Consider the following 27,657-nt stretch of genomic DNA (forward strand, 5'->3'; position numbering starts at 1 on the left):
AACTGTTAAATAAAGAGGTTGGGCTAAGTATCCTGTTAAGTCCCTTGCGGTTCAAAATTTGTGATACAAATTTAGTCAAGCTGGTCCTTCAACAAGCTCATTTAATCTGGTTTAAAGCTGACCTTAATGAAATAATAATAGTAACACATAATTATATAGCAATTTAAGGTTTAAGAAGCACAGCAATCTTGTGACAAGTGTTATTACAGTTTTTGTTTTAAATTTTGTATTCCAGGATCTTTGAAATTGTTGCCAGTGTGGAAATAGGGAGTATGATTTCAACCCAAAACTCTTTCAGATAGTTTCAGCTTTGAGCCTTTTTTTGTTATAGTACCACTGCATTTTTTTGAGGGTGGACTGACATCACAAAGGATGCTGCTAGTCATTTGAAGTAGAAGATCACAACTCCACTAATGTTATAAGAAATGAACTTTTCTGTGTACCTAAGTACATTGATAGTGATGATATTTTTCCTTTTTTAATTATTATTTATTTAATATTTTTAGTTTTCAGCATTGATTTCCCCAAGATTTTGAATTACAAATTTTCTCCCCATTTTTGCCCTCCCCCCCACTCCAAGATGGCATATATTCTGATTGCCGCATTCCCCTCTCAGCCCTCCCTTCTGTCACCCCACTCCCCCCCATCCTCATTTCCCTTACTTTCTTGTAGGGCAAAATAGATTTCTATTCCCCATTGCCTGTATATCTTCCAAATTCTCTCCCCTCTTCCCTCCCCACCCACCTTCCCTAAGAAGGCAAGCAACTCAACATAGGTCACAAGCATATCATTATGTAAAGCCCTTCCACAATACTCATGTTGTGAAAGACTAACTATATTTTGCTCCCTCCTATCCAGTCCCCCTTTATTCTTTCTCCCTTGACCCTGTCCCTTTTCGAAAGTGTTTGCTTTTGATTACTTCCTCCCCCATCTGCCCTCCCTTCTGTCATACCCCCTTTTTTATCCCTTCCTCCTTTCCTGTGGGGTAAGATACCCAATTGAGTGTGTTAGTCCCTCCTCAAGTCAAATCCGATGAGAGCAAGATTCCCTCACCTGCCCCCTCTTCCCTTCCAAAGAACTGCTTTTTCTTGCCACTTTTATGTGAGATAATTTACCCCATTCTATCTCTCCCTTTCTCCCTCTCTCAATATGTTCCTCTCTCATCCCTTAATTTGGTTTTATTTTTTTAGATATCATCCCTTCATATTCAACTCACCCTGTGCCCTCTGTCTATATATATATATATATATATATATATATATATATATATATATATATATATACACACACATATGTATATTCCCTTCAGCTACCCTAATACTGAGGTCTCATGAATTACATACATCATCTTTCCCTGTAGGAATGTAAACAAAACAGTTCAACTTTAGTCCCTTATGACTTCCCTTTCTCATTTACCTTTTCATGCTTCTCTTGATTCTTGTGTTTGAAAGTCAAATTTTCTACTCAGCTCTGGTCTTTTCACTGAGAAAGCTTGCAAGTCCTCTATTTTATTGAAAATCCATATTTTGCGTTGGCGCATGATACTCAGTTTTGCTGGGTAGGTGATTCTTGGTTTTAATCCTAGCTCCATTGACCTCTGGAATATTGTATTCCAAGCCCTTTGATCCCTTAATGTAGAAGCTGCTAGATCTTGTGTTATCTTGATTGTGTTTCCACAATACTCAAATTGTTTCTTTCTGGCTGCTTGCAGTATTTTCTCCTTGATCTGGGAGCTCTGGAATTTGGCAACCTTTTTCAGGAGGCAATTGGTGGATTCTTTCAATTTCTATTTTACCCTCTGGCTCTAGAATATCAGGGCAGTTCTCCTTGATAATTTCTTGAAAGATGATATCTAGGCTCTTTTTTTGATCATGGCTTTCAGGTAGTCCAATAATTTTTAAATGATCTCTCTTGAATTTATTTTCCAGGTCAGTGGTTTTTCCAGTGAGATATTTCATATTGTCTTCCATTTTTTCATTCCTTTGGTTCTGTTTTATAATATCTTGATTTCTCATAAAGTCACTAGCTTCCACTTGCTCCATTCTAATTTTTAAGGTAGTATTTTCTTCAGTGGTCTTTTGGACCTCCTTTTCCATTTGGCTAATTCTGCCTTTCAAGACATTCTTCTCCTCATTGGCTTTTTGGAGCTCTTTTGCCATTTGGGTTAGTCTATTTTTTATGGTGTTATTTTCTTCAGTATTTTTTTGGGTCTCCTTTAGCCAGTCATTGACTTGTTTTTCATGATTTTCTTGCATCACTCTCATTTCTCTTCCCAATTTTTCTTCTACTTCTCCAACTTGCTTTTCCAAATCCTTTTTGAGCTCTTCCATGGCCTGAGACCAATTCATGTTTTTCTTGGAGGCTTTTGATGTAGGCTCTTTGTTGACTTCTTCTGGCTGTATGTTTTGGTCTTTGTCACCAAAAAAGATTCCAAAGTGTGATTCTGAATATGAGACTATTTTCACTGCCTGCTCATGTTCCCAGCCAACTACTTGACCTTGAGTTTTCCATCGGGGTATGACTGCTTGTAGAATAGAGGGTACTTTGTCCCAAGCTTGAGGGGCTGTGCTGCTATTTTCAGAGCTACTTCTACACATTAAGCTTTGCCACACCAGCGTTCCTCCTCCCCCAAGAACCTCCAACCCTGACTGGACTCAGATCCAAGCAGGCTCTGCACTCCCACTGATCCACGGCTTAATTTCTCCCACCAGGTGGACCTGGGGCAGGAAGTAACTGCAGCTGTAGCTCTAGAAGCAGCCTGAGAGCTGTACCACCTCCGCTGCCCCGGGGGGGGGGGTGGGGGTGGCGGCCTACTGTGAACTCCTTTCATTCTGTCCCAGCAGCTTTTGCTGCTAACCTTCTCTGTTGTCTTTGTGTTTGTGAGCTGAGAAGTCTGGTAACTGCCACAGCTTACTGATTCAGGGCACTACGCCTGTTCTGCCTGGCTCCTGGCTCCTGGTCTGGTTGGTCCTGGTGCAGCCCACGCTGGGCTCTGCTCTGCTCCTCACCCTGCTCCTTGTGATAGACCCTTCCCAGCAACCATCCAGGCTGTCCTGGGCTAGAGCCCTGCTTCCCTTTGCTATTTCGTGAGTTCTGCAGCTCTAGAGTTTGTTCAGAGCCATTTTTATAGGTGTTTGGAGGGACCTGGCAGGGAGCTTAAGCGAGTCCCTGCTTTCCAGCTGCCATCTTTGATAGTGATGATATTTTCATAAAAGACATTTTCAGTTTGAATTCTCTTCCTCTCGCCTCACTCTCACCTACCCATTGAGAAACCACCAAAAATAAAAACTGTTACCCATACATATGCAAATATATATAATCATCATCAGGCATGCTATAGAGGGAATTTTTACTGAGGTACAAGTTGAATTAGGAGATTTCCTTGTCCTTTTCTGATGTTGAGAGTATTTTTAGTAACATGTTTCAACAGTGTGAAAAGAGTGTCAGATTGAATTGTATTGGATTTCCCTTTATATTTGACATTCAAATGTAATATTTTTTTACCTGTTAAAAAAATTACAGGCCGTGCCAAATGAAGGTTCTAGAAAAATAATTTCTTTCTAGAATCTTTGCAGGTCACCTTTTTGTCAGTATTGATTTCCTTCTCACTACAAGAGAAAATTGGGGAAAGTACAATGGTTTATGTTCAACAGAACATGTTTTTGCAACTAGCTATGTATTTTGCTTTTAAGAATAATGTGAAAAGGAGAAAGAATACCTGATATTTTAAAAAGGCATGCCTGAGATCATATAAGTTTAATTGTATGTGGAATTGACAGTTAATATAGGGAGAAAATACTGTATTTTAAGTCAGAAAACTTGTATTTGAATCCTGGTTCTGTTATTTACCACCTTTGTGATGTTGGGCAAATCACTTACTCTCTCTGGGTTTCAGTTTGCCAAACTCTCTGCGTGATCTTGGAGTCATTTTCTGTTCTAAATCCTATATTCAATTCTCACCTCCATTCATATGTGTATAACTTACAGATTTCTATCTTTAATCCTGATCTCATTCCCAAGCTATGGCATTGGTGGCTCTCTGCTTCTAGGATACTCTGAAATCCATAGGGAGTCAGAACTTCCAAGGGCTGGCCAACTAGAGCTTTAGAAGCTTCCTCAGTGTGTCTGTAGCAGCCAGGGAGTCTTAATTGTTTTGAAAAATAGGCAGCTAGCTTGGGGTCAGGTCCTAAGGATTGGATTAGGTCTCCCAAAGCCTCTCCTCTCCTTTCATCAACGTAGAGAGTGAAAGATTTTTCTAGATTGGATAGACCTAATGCTGGAGTGGTGGTCAGTTTAGTTTTCAAAGTCTCAAAAGTTTTAGCCTGGTCGGGGCCCAACTCTAGAGGGAGTGAGTCAGCCAAGCTATGGACCTGCATGTCCCACCAGCATCTCAAATCCAGAATGTCCTAAATGGACATGCTTTTCTGCCTGAATTCCTTGTGTACCACTAGCAACCTGTATCCCACATGTGGGTATTATTTTTGGAAGGAAAAAGATGTCAGTGAGTTGCCATATCCTGTTATGTATTCAGAATCTGAACAGCAGAAAAGGCCTTAGATCTTGTAATTCAACTTTAACTTCACTGAGAATTCCCTCTGATGATGACTATATGCATATGTAATGGATTCTGGTTTTGGTGCTTTCTTAGTGGGTGGGTGAGGGTGAGGTAGGAGGGAGAGAATTCAGAACTAAAAATAAAATAAAATAGAATTTTTAAAAAACATGCCTGATGAGTGGTCAGCCAGCTTTCTCTTGAAGATCTCTTGTGAGAGAGATTTGTTCCAAGTCAGTTTACTCTATTTTTGGATCACTTTGTTAGGAAGGCTTTCCCTATATCATACCTAAATCTGCTTCTGCACTTACTTCTAGATATACTTTCTTGGGACAAGTGAAACAAGTTTAATACCTCTTAAACATTATGACCCTTCAGATAACTGAGGACAGATTCCTAAGTCTTCTCTTCTTCAGGTTAAATATCCCCAGGTCTTTTCCATCAATCCTCAAATGACATGACCCCAAGACCCTTCATATTGATTGCCTTCCTTTGAACATACTTCAGTTTTTCAGTGACTCAGGACTTGAACATAATACTCTAAATGTGGTATGATCAGGGCATAGTACTGTGGGACTATCAGCTTCCTAATCGTGGGCACCGCCCTCCTGGGCATACTACCAAAGATTGCTTTAGCTTTCTTTGGCTGCTGTCTCACTGGTTGAATCACACTGTTGGCTCATTTTGGACTTACAGTCTACTAAAACCTTCAGATCTTTTTCATATGAACTGCTAATATCTAGGTATGCTTCCTACATCTTGCAAAACTGATTTTTGAAGAATTGCTGAAGTGCAATACCTTACATTTATCCATATTAAATTTTGTCTTATTAGATTGATCATAATATTGAAGCTTTTGAGGTCTTTTTGGATTCTGTCGTCCAATATGTTAGCCGTCTCTCCTACTTTTATGTCATTTGCAAATTTGATAAGTGTGACATCTATGTCTTCATCCAAATCATTGATTAAAGATGTTTTTAAAACAGCAACAATACAGAGCCAAGTACAACCCAGAGACGTTCTATTAGATACCTTCCAAGATAATCTAACCATTAATGACTATTCCAACCACCTCGCCATTCCACAAATTTCAAATGCACTTAACTGTACTATCATCTAATCTACATCTGTCCAAATTACATACAAGAATAGCTTGAGGGACTTTGTGAAATGCTTTGTTAAATCCTAAGAAAACTATATCTAAAACATTCCCCATCCACCAGGCTAGTAATTGTCAAAAAAGGAAATGAGGTTAGTCTGACATGACCTATTCTTGATGAAACTTTTGACTCTTAGTGATCACTACTTCCTTTTCTAGGTGCTTACTTAGCATACCATATGTTCCAGAGTTTTGCCTTCGAGGCAAACTCCCTGACTTTTAATTTGCAAACCCTACTCCTCCCTATTTTGCAAATTGGGACATTATTTTCCCTTCTCCATTTCTGTGCTCTCTCTCCTGTTCTTCCCATCCCACTTTCCATAATTTTTCAGAAATTCCTCACAATGGCCATAGCAGTCACATCAATCATTTCTGAAAAGACTAAGATGTAATTTGTCTAGGCCTAGTAGCTTGAACTTATGACGTGCAGCTAGATACTGTCTTAATATCTCCCTTTCGATCTTTGGTTTCTTGCTGGGAACCAATCCTCTTACATTTTTGGACCATTTCCAAACCAGGGTGCTACTCTTAGGCCCACCTAAACTTTCCTTCTATCTCCCTATAGGTAATCTTTTTTCCATTAGAATGTAAGATCTCTGAAGGCAGGAATTGCCTGTATATCCCCAGTGCTTAGATACACACTGGCACATAGGAAATTCTTAATAAATGCCTTATCATTCATCATTCATTCACTCTGTTTTTAGTCTTTTCTAGGCCAAAGATTATTCTTCTTAGCAGAAAAAACAAATTTTGAATAGTTTTGCTATCATTGCTCTATCTGTTGTAGTCAGCAATCCCACCTCTTCTTAGATTTTCTTTTCTTTTTTTGTAGCTAAAAACAAAACAAACCAACCAAAAAACTTCATCCTTGACATTCTTTGCCAGCTTCATCTCATTCTGAGCATTAGTATTCCTGACACTGTTCTTTCAAGAGCCTTCTATATTTTGGTTATTTGTCCTTAGCTATTTGTCTTTCCTTCAGTCTTCTGAATATGCTTTTTAAAAAGATGCCTACATACTTATAATGAAACATGCTGTCTACGTCCAGATAAAGAAATGATGGACTCAGTGCAGATTGAAGCATATTTTTTTCTTTCTTTTTGTATATGTGTACATGGCTAATGTGGAAACTTGTTTTGCATAACTATACATACTGGTTATTAGTTTTGTTTTTCTTGTCTTCTATTTGGGTGAGGAAGGGGAAGGGGAAGAATTTGGAGGATTAAGAAAGTTTCTGTGCTTTAAAAATAAATAAAAGTTGCTTATATCAGGCTTCTTTGTCAATTACCACTTTTTCCCACCTTCATCACAATTGTTTCCTTTTGCATCATCAGTCTTGCTTCTTGAGTTTCCCATTCCTCCAAGCCTAACTTCCCGTATAGAATTTTAGATTTTATTAAGTCATCTCACTTGTCCCACCTCTCCTTAGTTTTCTTGACTCGATCATCATCCATGTCATGCCCTCAAACTGTGGATGGTCCCCCAGGGCCCTACCTTGGTCCCTCTCCTCTTATGTCTATATAGCTGCTCACTTGATAATCTCATCAACCCCCTGTACAAATAGAACCCAAATTTCTCAATAAATTCAGCCTTAATCTCTTTTCCATGCTTCAGTCCCCCATGTCACTAACTAATTATTAGCCATTTTGAGGTGAATATCTTCATCTTAATGTCCAAAACAGAACTTATGTTCATGTTCCCCTCTTCTGATCTTTCCTGTTTCTCCAGGTTCACAGTCTTGGAGTCATCTTCAGCTTCTCACTCTTTCTCATGATATATGTTGCAAAATCTCATCATTTCTACCTCTACAAAATCTCTTGTATGTATCTACTTCTCTTCATCCACACACCTACCACCATAATTCAGGATCTCATCACCTCTCATCTGGATTATTGCAGTTAATTGCTCATAACTGTTCTTCCTGACTTCAGACTCTCCGTTTCAATCTGTCCTCCATGCAATTGCCAAAATATTTTTCCTGTAGCATAGCTTTGACCATAGCAGCTCTTCCCTCTTAAGATAACTTTTTTTTTAACCTCTTTAATCACCTATAACCTCATCTATTAAACATTTAAAGCTCTTTACATCCTGGCCCAAACTTGTCTTTTCCAGGCCATTTTTTCTTTTCTTTTTCTTTTTTTCTTTTTGGTCAAATGTTCATTTATTATAGTTGTCTCCTTTGTGACTCTTAAATAGCTGAGCATTCTACAGCACCACTATTGATGTTGTAGTCCACAGACTAAGCAGTCCCCATGGTCTCTTTAATGACTCCAGAGAAGTTTTGTGCCAGGGATCAATGCCTCATCTGTTGAGCAATGTTGATAATCTCATCAAGGCTGATGTTTCCACTGTGTTTAATATTTTTGTGCTTTTTTCTGTCTTGGAGAAATTCTTTCAAAGCTTTGATGATCAAGGCTGAGGCAGAAGGTACAACCTCAATCTTAGCCTGTCTGCTCTGAATGATGAGTTTCACTGTGATCCTTAGCCCTTTCTAGTCACCGGTTGCTGTGGCAATATCACCAACCTTTCTGGCTTGGATGATCGTCAATCATCATAAACCCAGGGGACCATTTGAGGGGCTAGAGTAGATGTTGCACCAACTTCATGTACTCAAAAACATAACTTTAATTTCATTAGGATCGAACCTAGGTGGCATGGTGGTAACAAGGATAGAAGTACTCACTGGGTATTGTGGGGTGGCTGCCAATGTCTGATGAACTTGGATTCAGAGCAACCGAAAGAAATTACACCTTGACTACTCAAAAGCTGGGAACAAAGAACCTTTCTCTCTTTCTTGCTATCCTTCACATATGGTGCTTCCCTTCTGTTCCCCTCATTCCCACCATTACTTTGTAGTGTGTATGTGTGTATGCATATATGTGAATGCTGACTCTTATAATATAAGCTCCTTGAAAGAAAGGCAAAAAACAGACCGTATTTTCAAGGAGCTTACAGTCTAATAAGGGAGATAACATGAAAACAGCTATGTGCAAACAAGATATGTGTAGGATAAATGGGAAATGATAGAGGGAGCAGGCACAAGCATTAAGGGGAATCAAGAAAGGCTTCCTAGAGAATATGGAGTTTCAGCTGGGATTTGGAGCGTGTCAGGGAAGCCAGGAGGTAGCGATGAGGAAGAGAATTTTCCAGGCATAGGGGATGGCCAGAGACAATGCTCAAATCTGGGAGATGAATATCTTCTTCAAGGAAAAGCAAGACCAGTATCACTGGATCCCAGAGTTAGTAGAAGGGAGTAAGGTGTAAGAAGATTGGAAAGATGTGGGGGTTGGAGACAAATGATGAAATGCTTTAAAAGCTAAACGGATGATTTCACATTTGTTTCTGGAAATAATGGGAGCCATTGTTGTTTATCGAATAGAAGGGTGATGCGGTCAGACCTGAGTTTTTAGGAAGGTCACTTTTATAACTAAGTGGAGAATGGACTCGGTAGGGAGAGACCTGAGGCAGGGAGACTGACCTGAAGGGCAGTAGTCTAGGTGGCAGTGTGAAAGGAGAGAGGATAAAAAGGTAGAATCAGCAGGACTTGACAACTGACTGATATGGGGGATGAGAAAGAGCGAGGAGTTGACACTTAATGTTGCCAGCCTGGATGACCGGGAGGACGGCGGTACCCTCAGCAATACGAGGAAATGAGTTCAATTTTGGAGATGTCTATGGATCGTGAAGTCCAGCATGTCTAATGGGCAGTTGGAGATGTGAATCTGGAGATTAGGAGGGATGTTAAGGACTATTCCATTTTCGCCTTCATTTCCCCAACACCTCCTTCAGTGTTTGTCACGTAGTAAGCATTTAATAAATGTTTATTGATTGATTGCCTATATTTCCTTGGACCTTTTGAAATCTGCTCTCCAGAGATCTAGAATCTTTGTCAAATCCTAGACTTATATCATACTATTCTTTTTTTTTCCTTTTTTTTCCCAAGGGGGGAAGGCAAGGCAATTGGGGTTAAGTGACTTGCCCAAGGTCACGGCTAGTTAAGTGTCAAGTGTTTGAGGCCAGATTTGAACTCAGGTCCTACTGACTCTAGGGCCAGTGCTCTATTCACTGTGCCACCTAGCTGCCCCTTATATCATACTATTTTTGGCTTTTCTTTTCTATCAAAGGAAAGGTTCCCATTATTTCTACTTTAAAGACCATTTCTTTCATCTTTAGAAGGAAGAAACTATCCTTAAAGCAAACCAACAAATTAGTAGTTCTGTTTTGATGAGAAAAAGAGAGAAATTCCAGCAGATGTCTGCATAATTGAAGTCCACATCACTACTAAGTCATATACCTCTTCATCCTAGGGTTGTGAATTGTTTCCAGAGTTTATCTGCTTTTTTTCTTTTCAGGTGGTCTGTAGCATACTTTGATAACAAACTACCTTATTTTTTTTGTCTCTATTGATGGTCACCCAAATGATTTCTCCACATGAGAATGTCTGTTAATATTCAAAGCAATTCTGTCTCTACCTTCTTTTCTATATCATTCTATATCTATTTCTATATCAGAACCATATTGCAGTCATGGATCCCAACCATGAAGTCTCAATATCTGTGAGCTCAAATGTGCTTCCTTTTGTTAGGAGCTCTACTTTACCTTGCTTGTTAGTCATACTTTGTGCATTTTTTAAAATAGATATCTAAGGCAGTGAAATTTGATTACTGGCTTCTTTCTTATGTTTTGTTTTCTGTGAATTTCTAGAAATCTCCCACTGAGGAATTGTACCACTTTTACCTCTACAATAAATCTCACATCTTCACCTCCTTCCTATTTCTACTGCCATTTATCTCTCTCCTGAACTATTGCAGTACCTTCCTAGATGATCTTATAGCTAACTTCTTCTCTTTCTAACCCATCTTTGTGCTACTACCTGATTAATTTTCCTTATGTACCCACCTAGACATGTCATTCCTCTGCTTAAAACCTTTGAGGAATATCCATTTGGTATATGCAGGATGGATTGGAAAATGGAAACTAGAAGCAGGGAGACTAGTTCAGAAGTTGTTGCTGTAGTCTATCTAGATGGGAGGTAATTAGGACCTGAGGCTGTATCAGTGCAGAGAAGAGGACAGACAGAAGAGGACATTGTACTTGTGGAAGTAGAATGGATGAGATTTGGCAACTGAGTGGATATAGAGGGAGGTGAGAGTCAAATATCACTCTAGGATTACAAACCTAGATGTCTGCAAGGATAATGGTAGAGTTAATGAAAATCAAGATGTTTAGAATAGGAATGGTTTTTAGGGGAAATATAATGAAATCTATTTTGTATATGTTGAGTTGAAATAGCTGATGGGACAACCAGATGAATATGTCTAGCAGGCAATCGGTAATGCTTAACTGGAGTCCGGGAGTGAGATAAAGGCTGGATATAGACAGATAGCTAGATTCCTTCATTTTTTCATAGTCATATGCATAGAGAAAATTGAACCTATAGCAGCTGATAAACTCACCAAGAGAGTTTCGTTGTAAAAGGGAAAAGAGATATAAGATATTAGCTCGAGGGAACAAGGCAAGTAAAAGTGTTTTTAAGGGTGGGAGAGACTTGGACATGTTTGGAGTGGCAACTTTGGGGTGAACAAGGAGAAAAACTAGTGGATTAGGAATGATTGAAGATGAAAGGAAGATAGGAAGTAATATAGAAGACAAGATAGTCCGTAGAGTAAACATCTGGGGAATGGAATCCAGAGCACAAAGGGAAGGGTTGTACTTGGAAAGGATAAGAGCCCCCTTGTCATCAGACACTGGAGAAAAGGAGATGAGAATGGGAGGAGATATCAAGAAGAAGGGGTTGGAGATGTGAAAAAGATGGGGAAGGAGGAGATATAGTAGGTTTGAGGAAAGGCAAAAGGTTTGTAATAGCTTCTTTGGAGAAAGATTTAGAGTCAGAGAAAAAGAAAAAGGATTGCTGTGCAGCAGCAAAGGCCTAATAAGTATTAAATAACAAATTTGTAGTTAATTTTGGCAGCATGGTTGATTTTTTTTTCCAGCCACACTTGAGTAGGAGATGAGACAAGTGATAGAATAAGCTAGGTTGGGATCTGGCAATGAGACATAGAGGGCAAAGATTACCTGATATATATGGTTGAACCTCTGTTTAAGACTGAAGGGTGGGAAATAAAACCAGAGAAATGATAAACTGGGAGAACAGGGAGGGGTGCACAGACCAGTGGTCATGGTACTGTCAAAGGGTAGCTTTAGGAGGGGTAAGGCAGAAGAAGAGATTGAAGAATAGGAAAGAAGATTATCAAAGTTCTGGGTCACAGAAATAGAACAACTATAAGTGATAGATCAATGGTTCTGCTGTTCCTGTGTGTAGCTAAGATGGCATGAAAGTAGAACTCATGGGAATTTAGGAGGTGGGTGGATTTGGGGGACTTTCATGTGTGTATTGAAGTCCCAAGATTGAGGAAAAGGGGTGGAGAGGAAGCCTATGAGCTAGTAATTCAACATTTTGGTGTGTAGCTATGGTCAAGGTACTTGGCTGGTCACTGGGGATCCAAAGACAAATTGACAGCAGTCTTTTACCTCCTGGAGTTTAAATTCTGCTTTGAAGATATAGTATGAGCAAAAAAAAAATAAGGTTATTTATGAAATAATATCAAGAAGGAAAATGCTTAAGAATCAGGAAGGGACTCATAGAGGATGTAGGTAGCACCTGAGTTATGCTTTAAGAGAGCTAGGGATTCTGAAAAGCTGAGTAGAGGAGGGAGGGCACTCCAGATACAGATAACCATTTGTGCAAAAAGACAAATATTGAAAATGTAATGTGGAATTGGACAGCTGGCAAGTCCTCTTCGATTGGAATTAAGAATATATGAAGGGAGGGGGCAGCTAGGTGGCACAGTGAGTATTGCACCAGCCTTGGAGTCAGGAGGACCTGAGTTCAAATCTGGCCTCAGACACTTGACACACTAGCTGTGTGACCTTGGGCAAGTCACTTAACCCCAATTGCCCTGCCTTCCCCCTGCAAAAAAAAAAAGAAAAAAAGAAAAGAGAATACATGAAGGGAACTAGTATGACATAAAACCTCAAAGGTTAAGTGGGAACCAGATTAGGACCTTATAATTTAAAGCTGAAAGTGACCACAGTAAGTGTCTTACTCCCACATTTTTGACAATTTAAGCATGGTGAACCATATCAAGGTCCAGAAATTCAGTTAAAGGAACTTCTTAGTAACTTATAATCAGGAAACACCCTCAAAATTTACCTAAAAGTTTCACTTTAGGGCACCTTTATTTTGCACTAAGTTTTCTAGTTTTTCAAGTAGGATTTAAATCTGTAAGGCAACTATGTACATGGTCTTTTGTTGAATAGAATACATAAGATATAAAATTAGCTATTTACAATATATATGCTGTTTTATATATATATGCTATGTTATTTTATATGTATATATATATGTGTGTGTGTGTGTGTGTGTGTGTGTGTGTGTGTGTGTGTATCATGGCAAACTGATGGCTTTGTTATGTAGAAAACCAGACAGCTTGAGCCAGGTAGGTGACTGAGATGGTGATTTACAAATTTATTACATATCTACTGTACTATGTATGAGGCTTTGTACTAGATGTTGGAGATATGAAGAAAATGAGAAATTTTACCTGCCCTCAAGGGCATTTTATTGCAGAGTGTCAACATGTACAAAGCTAAATAAATATAAAGTAGTTTGAGGAGGGAGCAAGCACTACACTAGCAAGGTGGGGGAATGGAAACGAACAGGTATAAAAAAAAAAATCCCCCCCATGAGGAACAGCATGTCAGCTTTAGGGAACAGCAGTGCCAGGCAATAGTGATAGCATTTCATAGATGGTGAAATAGAATCATAATTTAGTGGAGAATATAGAAGGTATATAAGTTTTGGAATGATTTGCAGCCTTCTTTGAAGGAGTTAGAGTGCCTATACACATGGCTGTTTACCTTGATTGTCTCTGTTTTATATATCATGAAACAGATAAGATATTTTGGGAGGAAGCTACCCTGAGAAAAAATGAAAGTGGTGTCTTAGTAGAATTCCTTATTGATTCTTGTCTTGGGTGACACATAACTTGGTTGGGTTGTGGGCATAGTAGCTCTCCATGAAATTATTATATCACATTCAATCCCTTTACAAATGGGGAACTCATAGGTTAATTGAAGTTCCAGAGATTCCTCAACTATGGCTTAAGCAGTGTGAGTGGAGAAGAGGGAATGAATGAATGTAAGAGACATTGTAGAGATAGACTTAACAGCACTTCAGTCCAGTCCATATATTAAGCATTTATCAAGTGCCTACTATACACAAGTCACTGAGCTAGATGCCACTTTCCTCAAGGAGTTTATATTCTATTGGGAGGAGGGGGGAGAGGAGACACAATATTTAACTTGGCAACTGTTTCAATAGGAGAGGTTAGCAAAAAAGAGACAAATGTGACTCCAGGGTTTTGAATAGTGTTGCCTAGGATTTCTAACAATAATAATAATAATAATAATAATACCTCATATTTATAGTGTTTTAAGATATATGCAAAGTAAATCATCTTGTTTGATTCTCATTGATTCTAAGGCAAGTACAGATAGGTAGTATTATCCACTATTATGCCCATTTGGGGCAGCTAGGTGGCCCAGTGGATAGAGCATTGGGCCTGAAGTCAGGAAGACCTGATTTCAAATTTGGCCTCAGACATTTACTAGCTGTGTTACCCTGGGCAAGTCACTTAGCCTGGTTGTCAGTTTTCTTATCTGTAAAATGAACTGAAAAAGAAATGGCAAACTACCCGGGTATCTTTGCCAAGAAAACCCCCAATGGGATTAGGAAGAATCAGGCACAACTCAAACAACTGAACAACAACATCCCCATTTTACAAGTGAGGAAACTGAAGTAGAGATGTGCCATGACTTGCTTTGTTCAGATTCAGACCCAGCTCTTTACTGGCTCTAAACCTATGCTATACCTCAGTGCCTCTCATTCTAACAGATCTGCAGTAAGCATTGGAAAAGAAAAGGTTTTTGCTGAAGAACTTCTGAGTTAGGTGGATGTAATGGAAAGACCTGTAGGTTTTTAATTATAAGACTTGCATTCAAGTTCGGTCTTTTACTACCTGTTTGACCTTGGACAGATCAGTTAAACTCCCTGAGCCTCCAGTTCCTTGTTGATAAAATGGGGATAATAATAACACTTGCATAACCGACTGCTTTGTGAACTTTGCAGCATTTTATGAATATTCAAGATTAAATTTCCTTATTTGAACACCTAATAAAAAGTCCATTTCTCATCTGCCAGTGGATAGATGGAAAGACTGTATTCCTGAATTGAACTCCTCTGTGGTTACTTGTGTCTTGCCAGTGCCAGCTAATCAGAATGTCCCTGTGGGATTTGAAGAGCATGTTTGAGATGCTTTTCAGCAGTCAACTTAAAATGAGCTCCTGTGTAATTGATGATAACTAATGTCTAATTACCATAATTAGACAAGTGACAGAAAATTAAGCCGCAGCTGGGAGACTGGTACTGAGGCAGAATTTGTAGGCAGAGCTGTGTATGTGGAATGGCTTTGACAAAATTAATTTTCAAATGGTAAAAGAAAGATGCAAATATGTATGTCTCTCAGTCATATTCATCACAGAAGCTATTTCTGATATTTTAGTGTTCAGTTCTTATATGATTGATGACTGTGAGAGGCCTGTGATTTGAATTGTGCTTGGGAGTGTATGGGCCATAAACCACTTTTATACTGTCACTCCATGTTTACATAGCCACATTTTCTTTGTGATTTGCCTAAGTTTTTGAGCCCTTGGGCTGATCACTTTACTTCAATAAGGCCTCACTTTCTCTGAATCTATAAAATGAGGGATTTGGATTAGATGATCTCTCTATATCCTTCCAGCTCTGATCTATGAGTGGCATTCTTTCTGAATTACCTGAAGGCAAGGTTGTTTAAGGAACAATTTCCACACAATTTTCTTTTAAAAATAAGGGTAGTCCCACCAAACCATTTAATCATAGAGATCACTATGGCTGGTTCCATCTATGTTAATCCTCCATAAGTAACTGGAAACTAATCTGGCCTTTCTCAGGCCTAATCTTTCTTGACCTCTTGACACTGTTCTAACACCATGGCTTTCATGATATTCCTTCTTGGTTTGCCTCCTTCCTACCTGACTGCTCTTTCTCTGTGTCATTTGCTAGATCAACATCCATTTCCTGCCATCTAACTATGTTTTATGCCCTTTTTTTCTTCATTTTCTTTATCTACCTTTTTTTTTAACCTAATCAGCTTCCATGGATTGTTAGTATATATACTAACATATACTCACCATATTCTCTAATAGTTTCTTAGATAAGGTGTAGTCAGAGTGAATTTTCAGTTTTCTATTACATATGCTATTTCTTCACTAAAAATCATCCTCAGGCCATGGCACCCTGAGTTCCTGAAGGTTATGCCAGGGAAGCATATGCTCAGGCAGTTTCTACCAAAGTGGCAAGGATTTGGGTCTAGGCCCAGCAATGGACTGACTGAGGACTGACCCATTAGCTTAGCTTAGTTTTGAGAGGTTCATTACCAGAGAGCTGGCTACCAAGTAATAATTTTTATTATTTATTTTTGCCTGTGGCAAATCATGAAGACCACCTACTATGAGTCTTAGTCTGCGTTGGCAGAGGGAATACACCACCAGTGAAATCATAGATCTTTTGAAGTATTGAAGTTAAGTGAAAGCTGGCAGCCTTTCCTGCCTCAATAACTAAATCTGAAATGTCATCATTCTTGGCCCCCACTTCGAGGCCTACAAGGCCATGAAACTTTTTTGATTGTTCTCAATCAGAAATTAGCATTCCTTTTATCTTACAGGATGCTTTATACCTTTCCTGTTTTTCCCTTGCTTTTTTTTTGTACTATAGTTATTTGTGTATGTATTTCATTTCCTTTACTGAGTTTAGAGACCATGCCTTTATTAATTTTTGTTTTGTCTAGGTCCTAGCATAATAATAAATAACTTAATAGATTTAATTAATAAATGTAACTCTTCTAACAAGCAATAAATGTTTGCTGAGTAGTTGAACATTTTTGTTCTTGTTTCTAAAATATTTTTAAATACATGCTTAAATTCACCATAGTTACTGACTTCCATTCTATGTGTGCTGTTGTTGTTAACCATCGCCTAAGAAGGTTGAACATCTCTTCTATATTTTAAAACTTACCTCATCACACTTCGTGAAGTTCCCTCTGGAATCATATATCACTTAACTGTCTGTACTCCTAACTTGTCATCTAGAGAATTTGACAATTACTGGAGGGAGGATGGTAGTTTCTTCTACTTTTTTGGTTTGAAAGAGTTAGAAAGGACCATAATGGTCCAGCTTCCTTATTTTAAGGTTCAAGAAATTGAAGATGAGAAGTTAAATGATTCAATGTCACACAAGTGAATGGCGGAGCTGAGACTAAAACCCAGGTCTTTTGATTTTCTGTTATTTTGTTAATTGTTTGTCCTTAAGGCTAGAGGCAACTCTGTCTTACTCTCAAGTACCTGGCAAAGTACTATGTATAGAGTAAGTACTAGATAAGTATTTATGAATTTTTTTATTCTTTAGTCGTCACAGAGTTAATAGAAGTTTACTTACCCAAATTTAAGGATTTCCTCAAGTCACAAGAATCTATATCAAAGAGTCAGTCAAGAATCAGTAAACATTTATTAAGTGCCTGTTATGTGCCTGTGCCCTCAAGGAGATGGCGGTCTTACAAGGGAAGAAAACTTAGGAAAAGAAACTGTAAAACAGCCATAGGGGATGGGACATGATGAAGTCCTGCAACCTGAAAGTAGGAAATGATCTGAGGAGGTGTGAGTTACAGAACTGATTTCATCTTTTAGGATGATGAGTTTCTGGAGATCGTGAAGCCCAGGAGAGCACCTGGATGGGAAATGATGAAGGAAGGAATATGTATCTGAAAATAAAATTTAATTAAAAAAAAAAGATAAAGTGGGTCATGAGAGGCACTCACCAGTAAAGACACTGACCCATAGGGTAGAAAGGGTTGAGATCTGAACTAGTATGGTCATGGCCCCATGAATGAAGGGAAGAGAACTAATATGAGTAATATTGGGGAGACATCTTCATAGAAATACTGATTAAACCCAGGGGAGCTAATCACATCACTGAGAAAGAGCATAGAGAGAGGTGAGAGCCCAGGACAAAGCCATACATTCGTAGTTAAGGGTTGGGAGATAGAGAAGTCATCAGACAGGCAGGAAAAGAGCGAAGAGAGCAGCATCAATGAAAAGTCATAAAAGAGAGAGTATCCAGGAGGAGAAGGTGGTCAGCAGTGTCAGGTGCTACAAAGAGGTCAAGAAAGGTGAATATTGAGTAAAGGTTTGCCAATTTGGCGATTAGGAATTCTGTGACTTTGGAGAACATTTTCAGTTGAGTGATGAGGTCCAAAGTCAGATTGAGAAGTGAATGAGAGGGAAAGAAATGGAGGCAGAAGCAATATGAGTGCACAGCTTTTTCTAAGAGTTTGCCCATGAAACAGGGGCTTAAGCAAATGGTGTGGTCAATTAAGGTTTGGGTTTTTTTTTAAGTATGTGGGAGACTTAAGCAATTTGTAGTGGTAGGAGAGATTGAAGATTAGTGAGAAAGGTGGAGATTATAGGGTCAGTCTCTGGGAGGAGACAGAATCAAAGATACAAGAAATATGGTTGGCCTAGGAAAGGAGAGATAAATGGGCAGTTCCTTAATATGTTAAATAGTAAGTTTCTAAAACCAAGAGCTATTATTATCTATAATGGAGAAACATTAGAGACCATTACAATAAGATCTTGGGGAGCCACGTTTTCCACTGTCATCACTGTCATTTGATGTGCTTTTAGAAATAAATTGCAATAAGACAAGAAAAAGAAAATGAGGAACTAAGCAAAGATGGGGGGGGTGGAAATGATCAATTTTGCAAATCATATGATGATTTACTCTATATATGATATAGACCCATCTAAAGATTACTTGAAATAGTAAATTCAGGCAAAGTAGCAGGGCATAAAATGAATCCACACAAAAGATTGGCTGTTCTGTATATCCACTAAACCCACCAGGAAGACAGTACTACCTAAGTTAGTTTAAAGATTCAATGCCATACCAATCAAACTTACAAAGGGTTATGTTATAGAGCTAGAAAAAAAAATCATGAAATTCATCTGGAAGAAAAGAAAGTAAAGAAACTAAGGGATGTACTGAAATAGGGGAAGAAAAAATAGAAGGAGAATTAGCAGAACTAGATCCCAAATTATAATGCAAAGCGTCAACATAATAATCAGGCATCGAAACTACCTGATTTTTTTAAAACAGAAAACCGGTCAGTGGAACAGATTTGGTACACAGCAAAACCAGTTGAACATAGTAGCATAGTATTTGATAAAGCCAAGGACTCCCAATTGCTGGCATAAGAACTCATTATTTGGTTAAAAAAATTACTGGGATAACTGGAAAGCAATATGGCAAAGATTAGGTTTTGACCAGCAGTTTACCCCATATACCACAATAAGCCCTAAACAGATATATGACCTAGATATAAAAGGCCATGTTATAAATGAATTAGTGCAGCAGGAAAGAAGATACCTTTTGCAACTATGGAAAGAAAAGAGTTCTTGACCAAACTTAACCAAACAAGAGACAAGATCACAGGAGATAAAATGGACGATTTTGATTATGCAAAACTGAAAAAGTTTTGCATAATAATAATAAAAATATCTAACTTTTATATAGCACTTTAAAGATTACTTCATGCTTCATGTATGTATTTCATTTAATCCACATAATGACCCTGTAAAGTAATTGCCATTCCCCCCTTCATTATTATCCTCAATTTATAGATGAGCAAACCAAGGCAGAGAAGAGTTAAATGACTTGGCCAGGGTCACACAGTTAATAAATATCTGAGGCAGGATTCAAACTCAGGTTTTCCTGCATCCCAGTCCAACACTCTACTCATTTCTACAACATAGTTTTGCAAAGACAGAAGGGACACAGTTGGGTGGGGTGGGGGTGTCTTTGCATCAGATAGCTCTGATAAAAGTCTGATATCTAAGCTATATAGAAAATTGATTCAAATATATAAGAACAAGACTATTTCTCTAGTAGATCAAAACATATGAATAGGTAATTCTCAAAAGGAGCAAGGTACACTGCCATATGAAAGCAACAACTGTAAGAAAAAAGAAATCTGCTAATCACTCCAAATAAGGAAATGCAAGCTAAAACTATGGAATTCTACCTCATACCTATTAGATTTAAAAAAAAAAAAAAGGTGGTGCACTGAGTAGAGCACTGGCCCTGGAGTCAGGAGGACCTGAGTTCAATTTGGCCTCAGACACTTGACACATGTACTAGCTGTGTGACCTTGGGCAAGTCACTTAACCCCAATTGCCCTGCCAAAAAGCAAAAAAAAAAAAAAAAAAGATGACAGATGGAACATGAAAACTGTTGGAGGACGGGTACAATAATGTAGTGTTGGTGGAGCTGTGAATTGATCCAGAATATTCTGGAAAGTAATCTGGAACTGAGCTCAAAATAGAGCTTAAATAGAGAAAGAGCCCATATACTTATAATTAGTTATAGTAGCACTTTATGTTGTAGCAAAAAAAATTGGAAACAAAGTGAGTACATGGTTAGGCATCTGTTCTGAAAGTGATCTGAAAGTTTTAGTGGAATGCAAGGTCAATATGAATCAACAATATAATGGTGCAAAACGCCACTGCAACCTTAGTCCGCACTAACTGAGCAGTGCTTCTAGGAATAGAAAAGTGAGAGCCCTATTTACTCTGCCCTCATTGGACCTTACCTGGGGTGTTGTGTTCGGTTCTGAGTGCTACTGTTTAAGATATGATGCTGGAGGTTGTCCAGAGGAGAGCTACTAGGATAGCGAAAGAGGCCTTGGGTCTATATCATATAAAGAGCAAGGAGGCCATGATAGCTGTCTTCAGCCATTTCAAGGTTTGCCATATGGAGGAAGGATTAGAGTGTGAGTTGAAATTTTTAGAGAGGCTTGATGTCAAGGAAAAAAACTTCTTAACAATTAGAACTGCCCCAGAGTGGGATAGGCTGCAGAGAGAAGCAAGTGGTGGATCCCCCTCCCTGGAGGTTTTCATGCAGAGACGGGATCCCCATTGTCAGATATGCTGTAGTGAGTAGGCCTTTCAGGTAGAGTTTGGGCTAGGTGGCTGCTGTGATCCCTTCCAATTTAAAAATTATGAGTGTGGGCAATAGTTAAGCAAATTAGAATATGAGAATAATGGAATAGTACTACATTTTAAGAAATGATGAAAGGGATGGATTCAGAAAAAACCAGGGACTTGGTGATCTAATACAGAATGAAATGAGCAGAACCAGGAGAAGAGTTTATACAGTGGCTACAGCATTAGTTTTTTTTGTAGATTTTTTTTATTTGATACTTTTTAGTTTTCAGCATTGATTTCCACAAGATTTTGAGTTACAAATTTTCTCCCCATTTCTACCCGCCCCTGCTCCAAGATGGTGTATATTCTGATTGCCCCTTCCCCAGTCAGCCCTCCCTTCTATCACCCCTCTTCCCCTCCCCCATCCCTTTTCCCCTTACTTTCTTGTAGGACAAGATAGATTTCTATGCCCCATTGCCTTTATATCTTACTTTCCCATTGCATGCAAAAACAACCTTTTTTTTTTTTTTTTTTTTTTTTAGCATTTGCTATTAAAACTTTGAGTTCCAAATTCTCTCCCCTCCACTCTCCCTAAGAAGGCAAGCAATTCAACACAGGCCACACATGTATCATTATGCAAAACACTCCCACAAATAGTCATGTTGTGAAAGGCTGTATTTCCCTCCCTCCTATCCTGTCCTCCTTTATTCAATTTTCTCCCTTGATCCTGCCCCTATATACATATATGTATATATGTATATGTATGTATGCATATTCCCTTCAGCTACCCTAATACTGAGGTCTCATGAATTACATACATCATCTTTCCCTGTAGGAATGTGAACAAAACAGTTCAACTTTAGTAAGTCCCTTATGATTTCTGTTTCTTGTTTACCTTTTCATGCTTCTCTTGATTCTTGTGTTTGAAAGTCAGATTTTCTATTCAGCTCTGGTGTTTTCACTGAGAAAGCTTGCAAGTCCTCTATTTTATTGAAAATCCATATTTTGCGTTGGAGCATGATACTCAGTTTTGCTGGGTAGGTGATTCTTGGTTTTAATCCTAGCTCCATTGACCTCTGGAATATTGTATTCCAAGCCCTTTGATCCCTTAATGTTGAAAGCTGCTAGATCTTGTGTTATCCTGATTGTGTTTCCACAATACTCAAATTGTTTCTTTCTGGCTGCTTGCATCTGGGAGTTCTGGAATTTGGTGACAATGTTCCTAGGAGTTTTCCTTTTGGGATCTTTTTCAGGAGGCGATTGGTGGGTTCTTTCAATTTCTATTTTACCCTCTGGCTCTAGAATATCAGGGCAGTTCTCCTTGATAATTTCTTGAAAGATGATATCTAGGCTCTTTTTTTGATCATGGCTTTCAGGTAGTCCAATAATTTTTAAATGATCTCTCTTGAATTTATTTTCCAGGTCAGTGGTTTTTCCAGTGAGATATTTCACATTGTCTTCCATTTTTTCATTCCTTTGGTTCTGTTTTATAATATCTTGATTTCTCATAAAGTCACTAGCTTCCACTTGCTCCATTCTAATTTTTAAGGTAGTATTTTCTTCAGTGGTCTTTTGGACCTCCTTTTCCATTTGGCTAATTCTGCCTTTCAAGACATTCTTCTCCTCATTGGCTTTTTGGAGCTCTTTTGCCATTTGAGTTAGTCTATTTTTTATGGTGTTATTTTCTTCAGTAATTTTTTGGGTCTCCTTTAGCAAGTCATTGACTTGTTTTTCATGATTTTCTTGCATCACTCTCATTTCTCTTCCCAATTTTTCTTCTACTTCTCTAACTTGCTTTTCCAAATCCTTTTTGAGCTCTTCCATGGCCTGAGACCAATTCATATTTTTCTTGGAGGCTTTTGATGTAGGCTCTTTGTTGACTTCTTCTGGCTGTATGTTTTGGTCTTCTTTGTCACCGAAAATGATTCCAAAGTGTGATTCTGAATATGAGACTATTTTCACTGCCTGCTCATGTTCCCAGCCAACTACTTGACCTTGAGTTTTTCGTCAGGGTATGACTGCTTGTAGAGGAGAGAGTACTTTGTCCCAACCTTGAGGGGCTGCACTGTTGTTTTCAGAAGTACTTCTACACGTTAAGCTCTGCCACACCAGCGCTCCTCCTCCCCCAAGAACCTCCAACCCTGACTGGACTCAGATCCAAGCAGGCTCTGCACTCCCACTGATCCACAGCTTAATTCCCCCCACCTGGTGGGCCTGAGGCTGGAAGCAGCCCCAGAGCTGCACCACTTCCGTGACCCCAGGTCTGGGGCTGACCACACGCTCCTTTCACTTTGTTCTAGCAGTTCTACCCACTAACCTTCTCTGTTGTCTTTGGCATTTGTGGGTTGAGAAGTCTGGTAACTGCCACAGCTCAATGATTCAGGGCCCTGTGGCCTGTTCCACCTGGCTCCTGGTCTGGTTGGTCCTGGCACGGCTCACGCTGGGCTGTGCTCTGCTCCGCTCCCAATTCCGTGCAACAGACCCTTCCCAACGACCATCCGGGCTTTCCTGGGCTGGAGCCCTGCTTCCCTCTGTTATTTCGTGGGTTCTACAGCTCTAGAATTTGTTTAGAGCCATTTTTATAGGTTTGGAGGGACCTGGGGGAGAGCTCATGCAAGTCCCTGCTTTCCAGCTGCCATTTTGGGTACACATACACACACACACACACACACACACACCCATGGCTACAGCATTGTAAAAGAAAACAACTGTTGAATTCTTAACAACTCTGATGAATCATGACTCCAAAAGACTAATAATGAATTGTACTTCCCACCTTTTGGTAGAGGTAGGTACAGAATGAAAGACAAATTCTCAGACAGCCAGTGGGCAGATTTGTTTTGTCAGCATATATTTGTTACAAGGGAGGGCTTTTATTAGGGATAGAGTACAGTTTTGGGGGGTAGAGAGGAAGAAGTGATATAAAAACTATAGGAAACTACCCCAATATGAGGTAATTAAATATTTTTAAATACACAGAAGAGAACAGAAGGAAGTTCAGAAGAGGACATGATATCGTCTGCCGACCTTTCTGTTCTTTCTATAAGGAAATATTCTTCTTAGTGTTTATAAAGTTCATAATAATAAAGACATTTTTAAAAAAGAAGAAATAGAGGAAGAGAGTTGTGGCAACTTCTCTCAAGCTCAGTCTCATCAAGACTTCTTCCAGACTCAGCTTAAGTTCCACCTTCTGTAGGAGGTCTTTCCCAGTTTCCCCTACCTGCTAGAGTCTTTCCCTCTAGGTTTATCTTTTGTATTTACATGTTGTCTCGTAAGTTCCTTGAAGGCAGGGAAAGCTTAATAAATGCTTGTTGACTGACCAACTTACTGATTGAGTGAACTAGGAGGCTGTCATCTTGCTTTAAGTGGAAGGGGTGGATGGAGGTGGAGTTTAGGAATTTCAGAGTGAAGTTTGTCAGATGCTATTAGTATTCCTTTCCCACAGTCACCCTGGTTCAGGTCCTTATTACCTCATACCTAAAGTATTATAGGAACCTCCTCCCATCTCTTCTTCTTTTACTCTATCCTGCATACCATTATTAAATGGTATTCTTCAAAAATGCCAGTATTCCTAAAGAATTACCCTTATTATATATCATGTCACTCCCTTGATGATTAGAATATTGTAGATGAGAAGGAGGGTTAGATCCTTTACAGAATCTAAATTAATTTTTAAAAATTTCTAAGTGACTTATCTGGGAGAAGGATCATGCTCCTTTAGAAATAGAGCAGTCAGGAAAAAGTGCTGCTTTGGGTGTGTAGGGTTTAATGTAATTTTGGACATGTTGAAATAGTCATACCATTTTGTGAATATTCTAAAACAACTGATGGTTCATAATGAATTTCTAGAACTTTGGAAATTTTTATAATTGAATATGAGCATGCTTGATGTGATAATTCACAGTTCTTCAAACAAATTGATGAAGATATGTAGTAACAGAAGTTGAAAAAATTTTGATTGGTCGAGTCTTAGAGTCCATAATTTTAATTGAGGTTTGTCTGGATTAAAAGTGAAGCTTCCAGAAGGGACGACACAAACTAATTTTGTGCTCTTCAAGAAGGGGACCTCCCATTTTCTACAGTATTTATAAGACTCTCGTTCTACATGCACCAAACAAAAGCGTAAGCAATTTGTTACTGCCCTGTGCCATTGGAAAAGTGCTGCAGAGGTCATAAGGCCTGGCTTGCAACAAATGGCGATGAATGCTCTAAATTTAGGAAGAAGCTTTGTTCAGGTCCAAAGAAAAACCAAGCTTGCAAACGTATCTAATAATTAACAGATTAAAATTTTAAAGTAGTGTGCAATGTAGGAAAAAAATACATGCTAGCTAGACTTAACTCTCATTCCAGGATGGGTCAGCCATGCACATTTACATAGGACAGAGAAGCAGACAGAAGAACTAGGACAAAAACTGAGTGGTATTTGAAGAGGCAGCCTTGAAATTACCTCAGAAAGTACATTGAATGTTTCTGAAGTCTCATAACATTTATTTTTTATTTTTTCAAACTATTTTTAAATGAACAAAAATATTAGGTGTATGCTATTCCCTGAAGTTATGCTTAATTCACTAGATTAGTGTTCTGTATACTATGCTGTTCTGTTTCAGGGTATCAGGTTTTTGGTCAGGCCTAGAAGTATTTAGTTTTCATCAAGTCAAACTACTGGGTCAGAAAACTTGTTGCATATTTAGATTATTTGGTAAATTAACTAAAGGATGTTCTTTGAGTTAAGCTTAATTCTCTTAGCCCATTCCCACCCAAGATGGGATTCAGGGTGGTTATGATGGTATCAAATGGTATAAATGGTATCAAATAAAAAACTAACAAAAAGGGTAACAAAATTGAATAAAAATGTTGCATTACACAACACCCTAAGGAATGTTCCTTTCATCATGTCCCTGGTTAGAAATCTGAAACCTCTCATTTCTGACTAAGAGAAGATTGATTTGTAAGAGAATAAGGAGAAAATATTGATTGATTAATGACTTTGTATTTTAAAAGTGTTTAAACAGATTTGGGGGAGGGGCATTTAAATCATTCTGTGGATAATCTTGTACCTGTTTTCTCTCTTCTCCACCAAGTAAGCACCTTTTAGCTTTGCTTCCTGAAAACTTGGCTTTCTTCTGAAGAACAATTCTATGCTCACTTTAGGTCTCTGGAATTTAAGGGTTAAGTTAAGGGTTTACAGAGAGCATTACTGAGAGAACCAAATTTGGTGCTTAAATAAAATAATTTTTCCTCTAAATGACTCAATGAAAAAAATAGAGAACTCTCCTGATGTCAATTTTGTTTTCCCTTCAGAAAATGAGTAATGATTTGCTCTACCTTTCTGTTCATCTAGTGTTAAGTATTCGTGGTATTCAGGAAGAGGACCCCCCAGATGCTCAGCTAATGAGACTAGATAACATGTTGCTGGCAGAGGGTGTCTCCGGGCCTGAGAAAAGAGGAAGAGGAGGACCGTCGGCTGTAGCAGCAACATCAGGTGGCTGTCCAAATGACAATAGCATTGAACACTCTGACTACAGGGCCAAGCTGTCACAGATCCGACAGATATACCACTCTGAGCTAGAGAAATATGAACAGGTGATCTTTCTGCATGGAAGAGTTTTTATCATGTGAATGCGCATTTGTAAAAACCAAAACCAAAACCAGATAACTTTGTTTCTTTTGTGGCACAGAATAGGGAAAACACTTAATTGGTACAGCTTTACAGAGATGCCGAATTTGATTGAAAACGCTTTCATCTGCTGCTCCGAATATAGCTAAGATAAAAAGCACTTGACGCTGGTTACATTCAGCAGGCCAGTGCTTGAAAACATTAGGGGTCTGGTGGTTGCCATATGATAGAAGAGGAAGCTGAGACCTGGGGGCATGTCTAGTGTTGGGAAGTCATTCCCATATGTTGAGATTAGATTTAGCTGTGAGCTGTTAATCTCTGGGAGTTATATTGTTATTTGTTTGTGTGTTTCCTCCAGGCCTGCAGTGAGTTTACTACTCATGTCATGAACCTTCTTAGGGAGCAGAGCAGAACAAGACCAATTTCGCCCAAAGAAATTGAACGCATGGTCAACATTATCCATGGGAAATTCAGTACCATCCAGATGCAGCTGAAGCAAAGCACATGTGAAGCAGTGATGATCCTGCGTTCCCGGTTTCTAGATGCTCGGTAAGGAGGACAGGACAGAAGCAGGCATTTGACCCCTATTTCTGCCAGATTCTCTCCCAGTCACATTTATGCACTCTTCTCTGAATGCCTCATGTGTTATTGGGTATGAGAACTTAGGGAAGGTACAGATTTTTGGTACTGAGTGACCATCAAACTTCATAGGCATTTTCTAGACTGACTCCCCACTCAGTCAGGCAGTAAACATATTCAGCACCTACTATGTGCCAGGTGTTGTGCTAAGTGCTGAATGAAGTACAAGATCTCTTAGGAAAATTAACTTAATTGATATAAAATAAGGATTTTTTTTAAGAATCTCAAGTTTTAGTAATAATAATTAGTAATAACTCGGACAAAAACTGGTCTTTGGACCCTGGTCAAGTCACTTAACCTCTCATTGCCTCAGACAGCTCTCTAAGCCTATAAGTTGCAGAGAAGGTACTAACCTGAATTGATAGATTGATTTTCTTCTTCTGGGAGTTCGCTATGTTAATGAAATTGTAGTTTTACTCCCTAAACTCAGTAATAACTCAAATATATATAGTACCTTATATTTTAAGGACCTTTTCCTTCCATAACAGTCATGTGAAGGCTAGAGTAAAAGTGTCATTAATACAGATGAGGAAATAGTTTCCCAAAAGTTGT

General features: G+C 38.7%; 1 protein-coding gene across 1 annotated transcript in view; it reads left to right on the forward strand.

Annotated features, from left to right (window-relative positions):
• The window catches only part of PBX4 (PBX homeobox 4), a 66,515-nt gene that overhangs the window by 27,265 nt on the left and 11,593 nt on the right, over window positions 1-27,657 (forward strand). The window contains exons 3-4 of the mRNA XM_036761166.1: window positions 26,191-26,432; window positions 26,825-27,015. Coding sequence (XP_036617061.1) covers window positions 26,191-26,432; window positions 26,825-27,015 — 433 coding nt within the window. The remainder of the gene's footprint in view (window positions 1-26,190; window positions 26,433-26,824; window positions 27,016-27,657) is intronic.

The sequence above is a fragment of the Trichosurus vulpecula genome, chromosome 1 (genome assembly GCF_011100635.1).
Source record: "Trichosurus vulpecula isolate mTriVul1 chromosome 1, mTriVul1.pri, whole genome shotgun sequence".
NCBI classification, from domain to species: Eukaryota; Metazoa; Chordata; class Mammalia; order Diprotodontia; family Phalangeridae; genus Trichosurus; species Trichosurus vulpecula.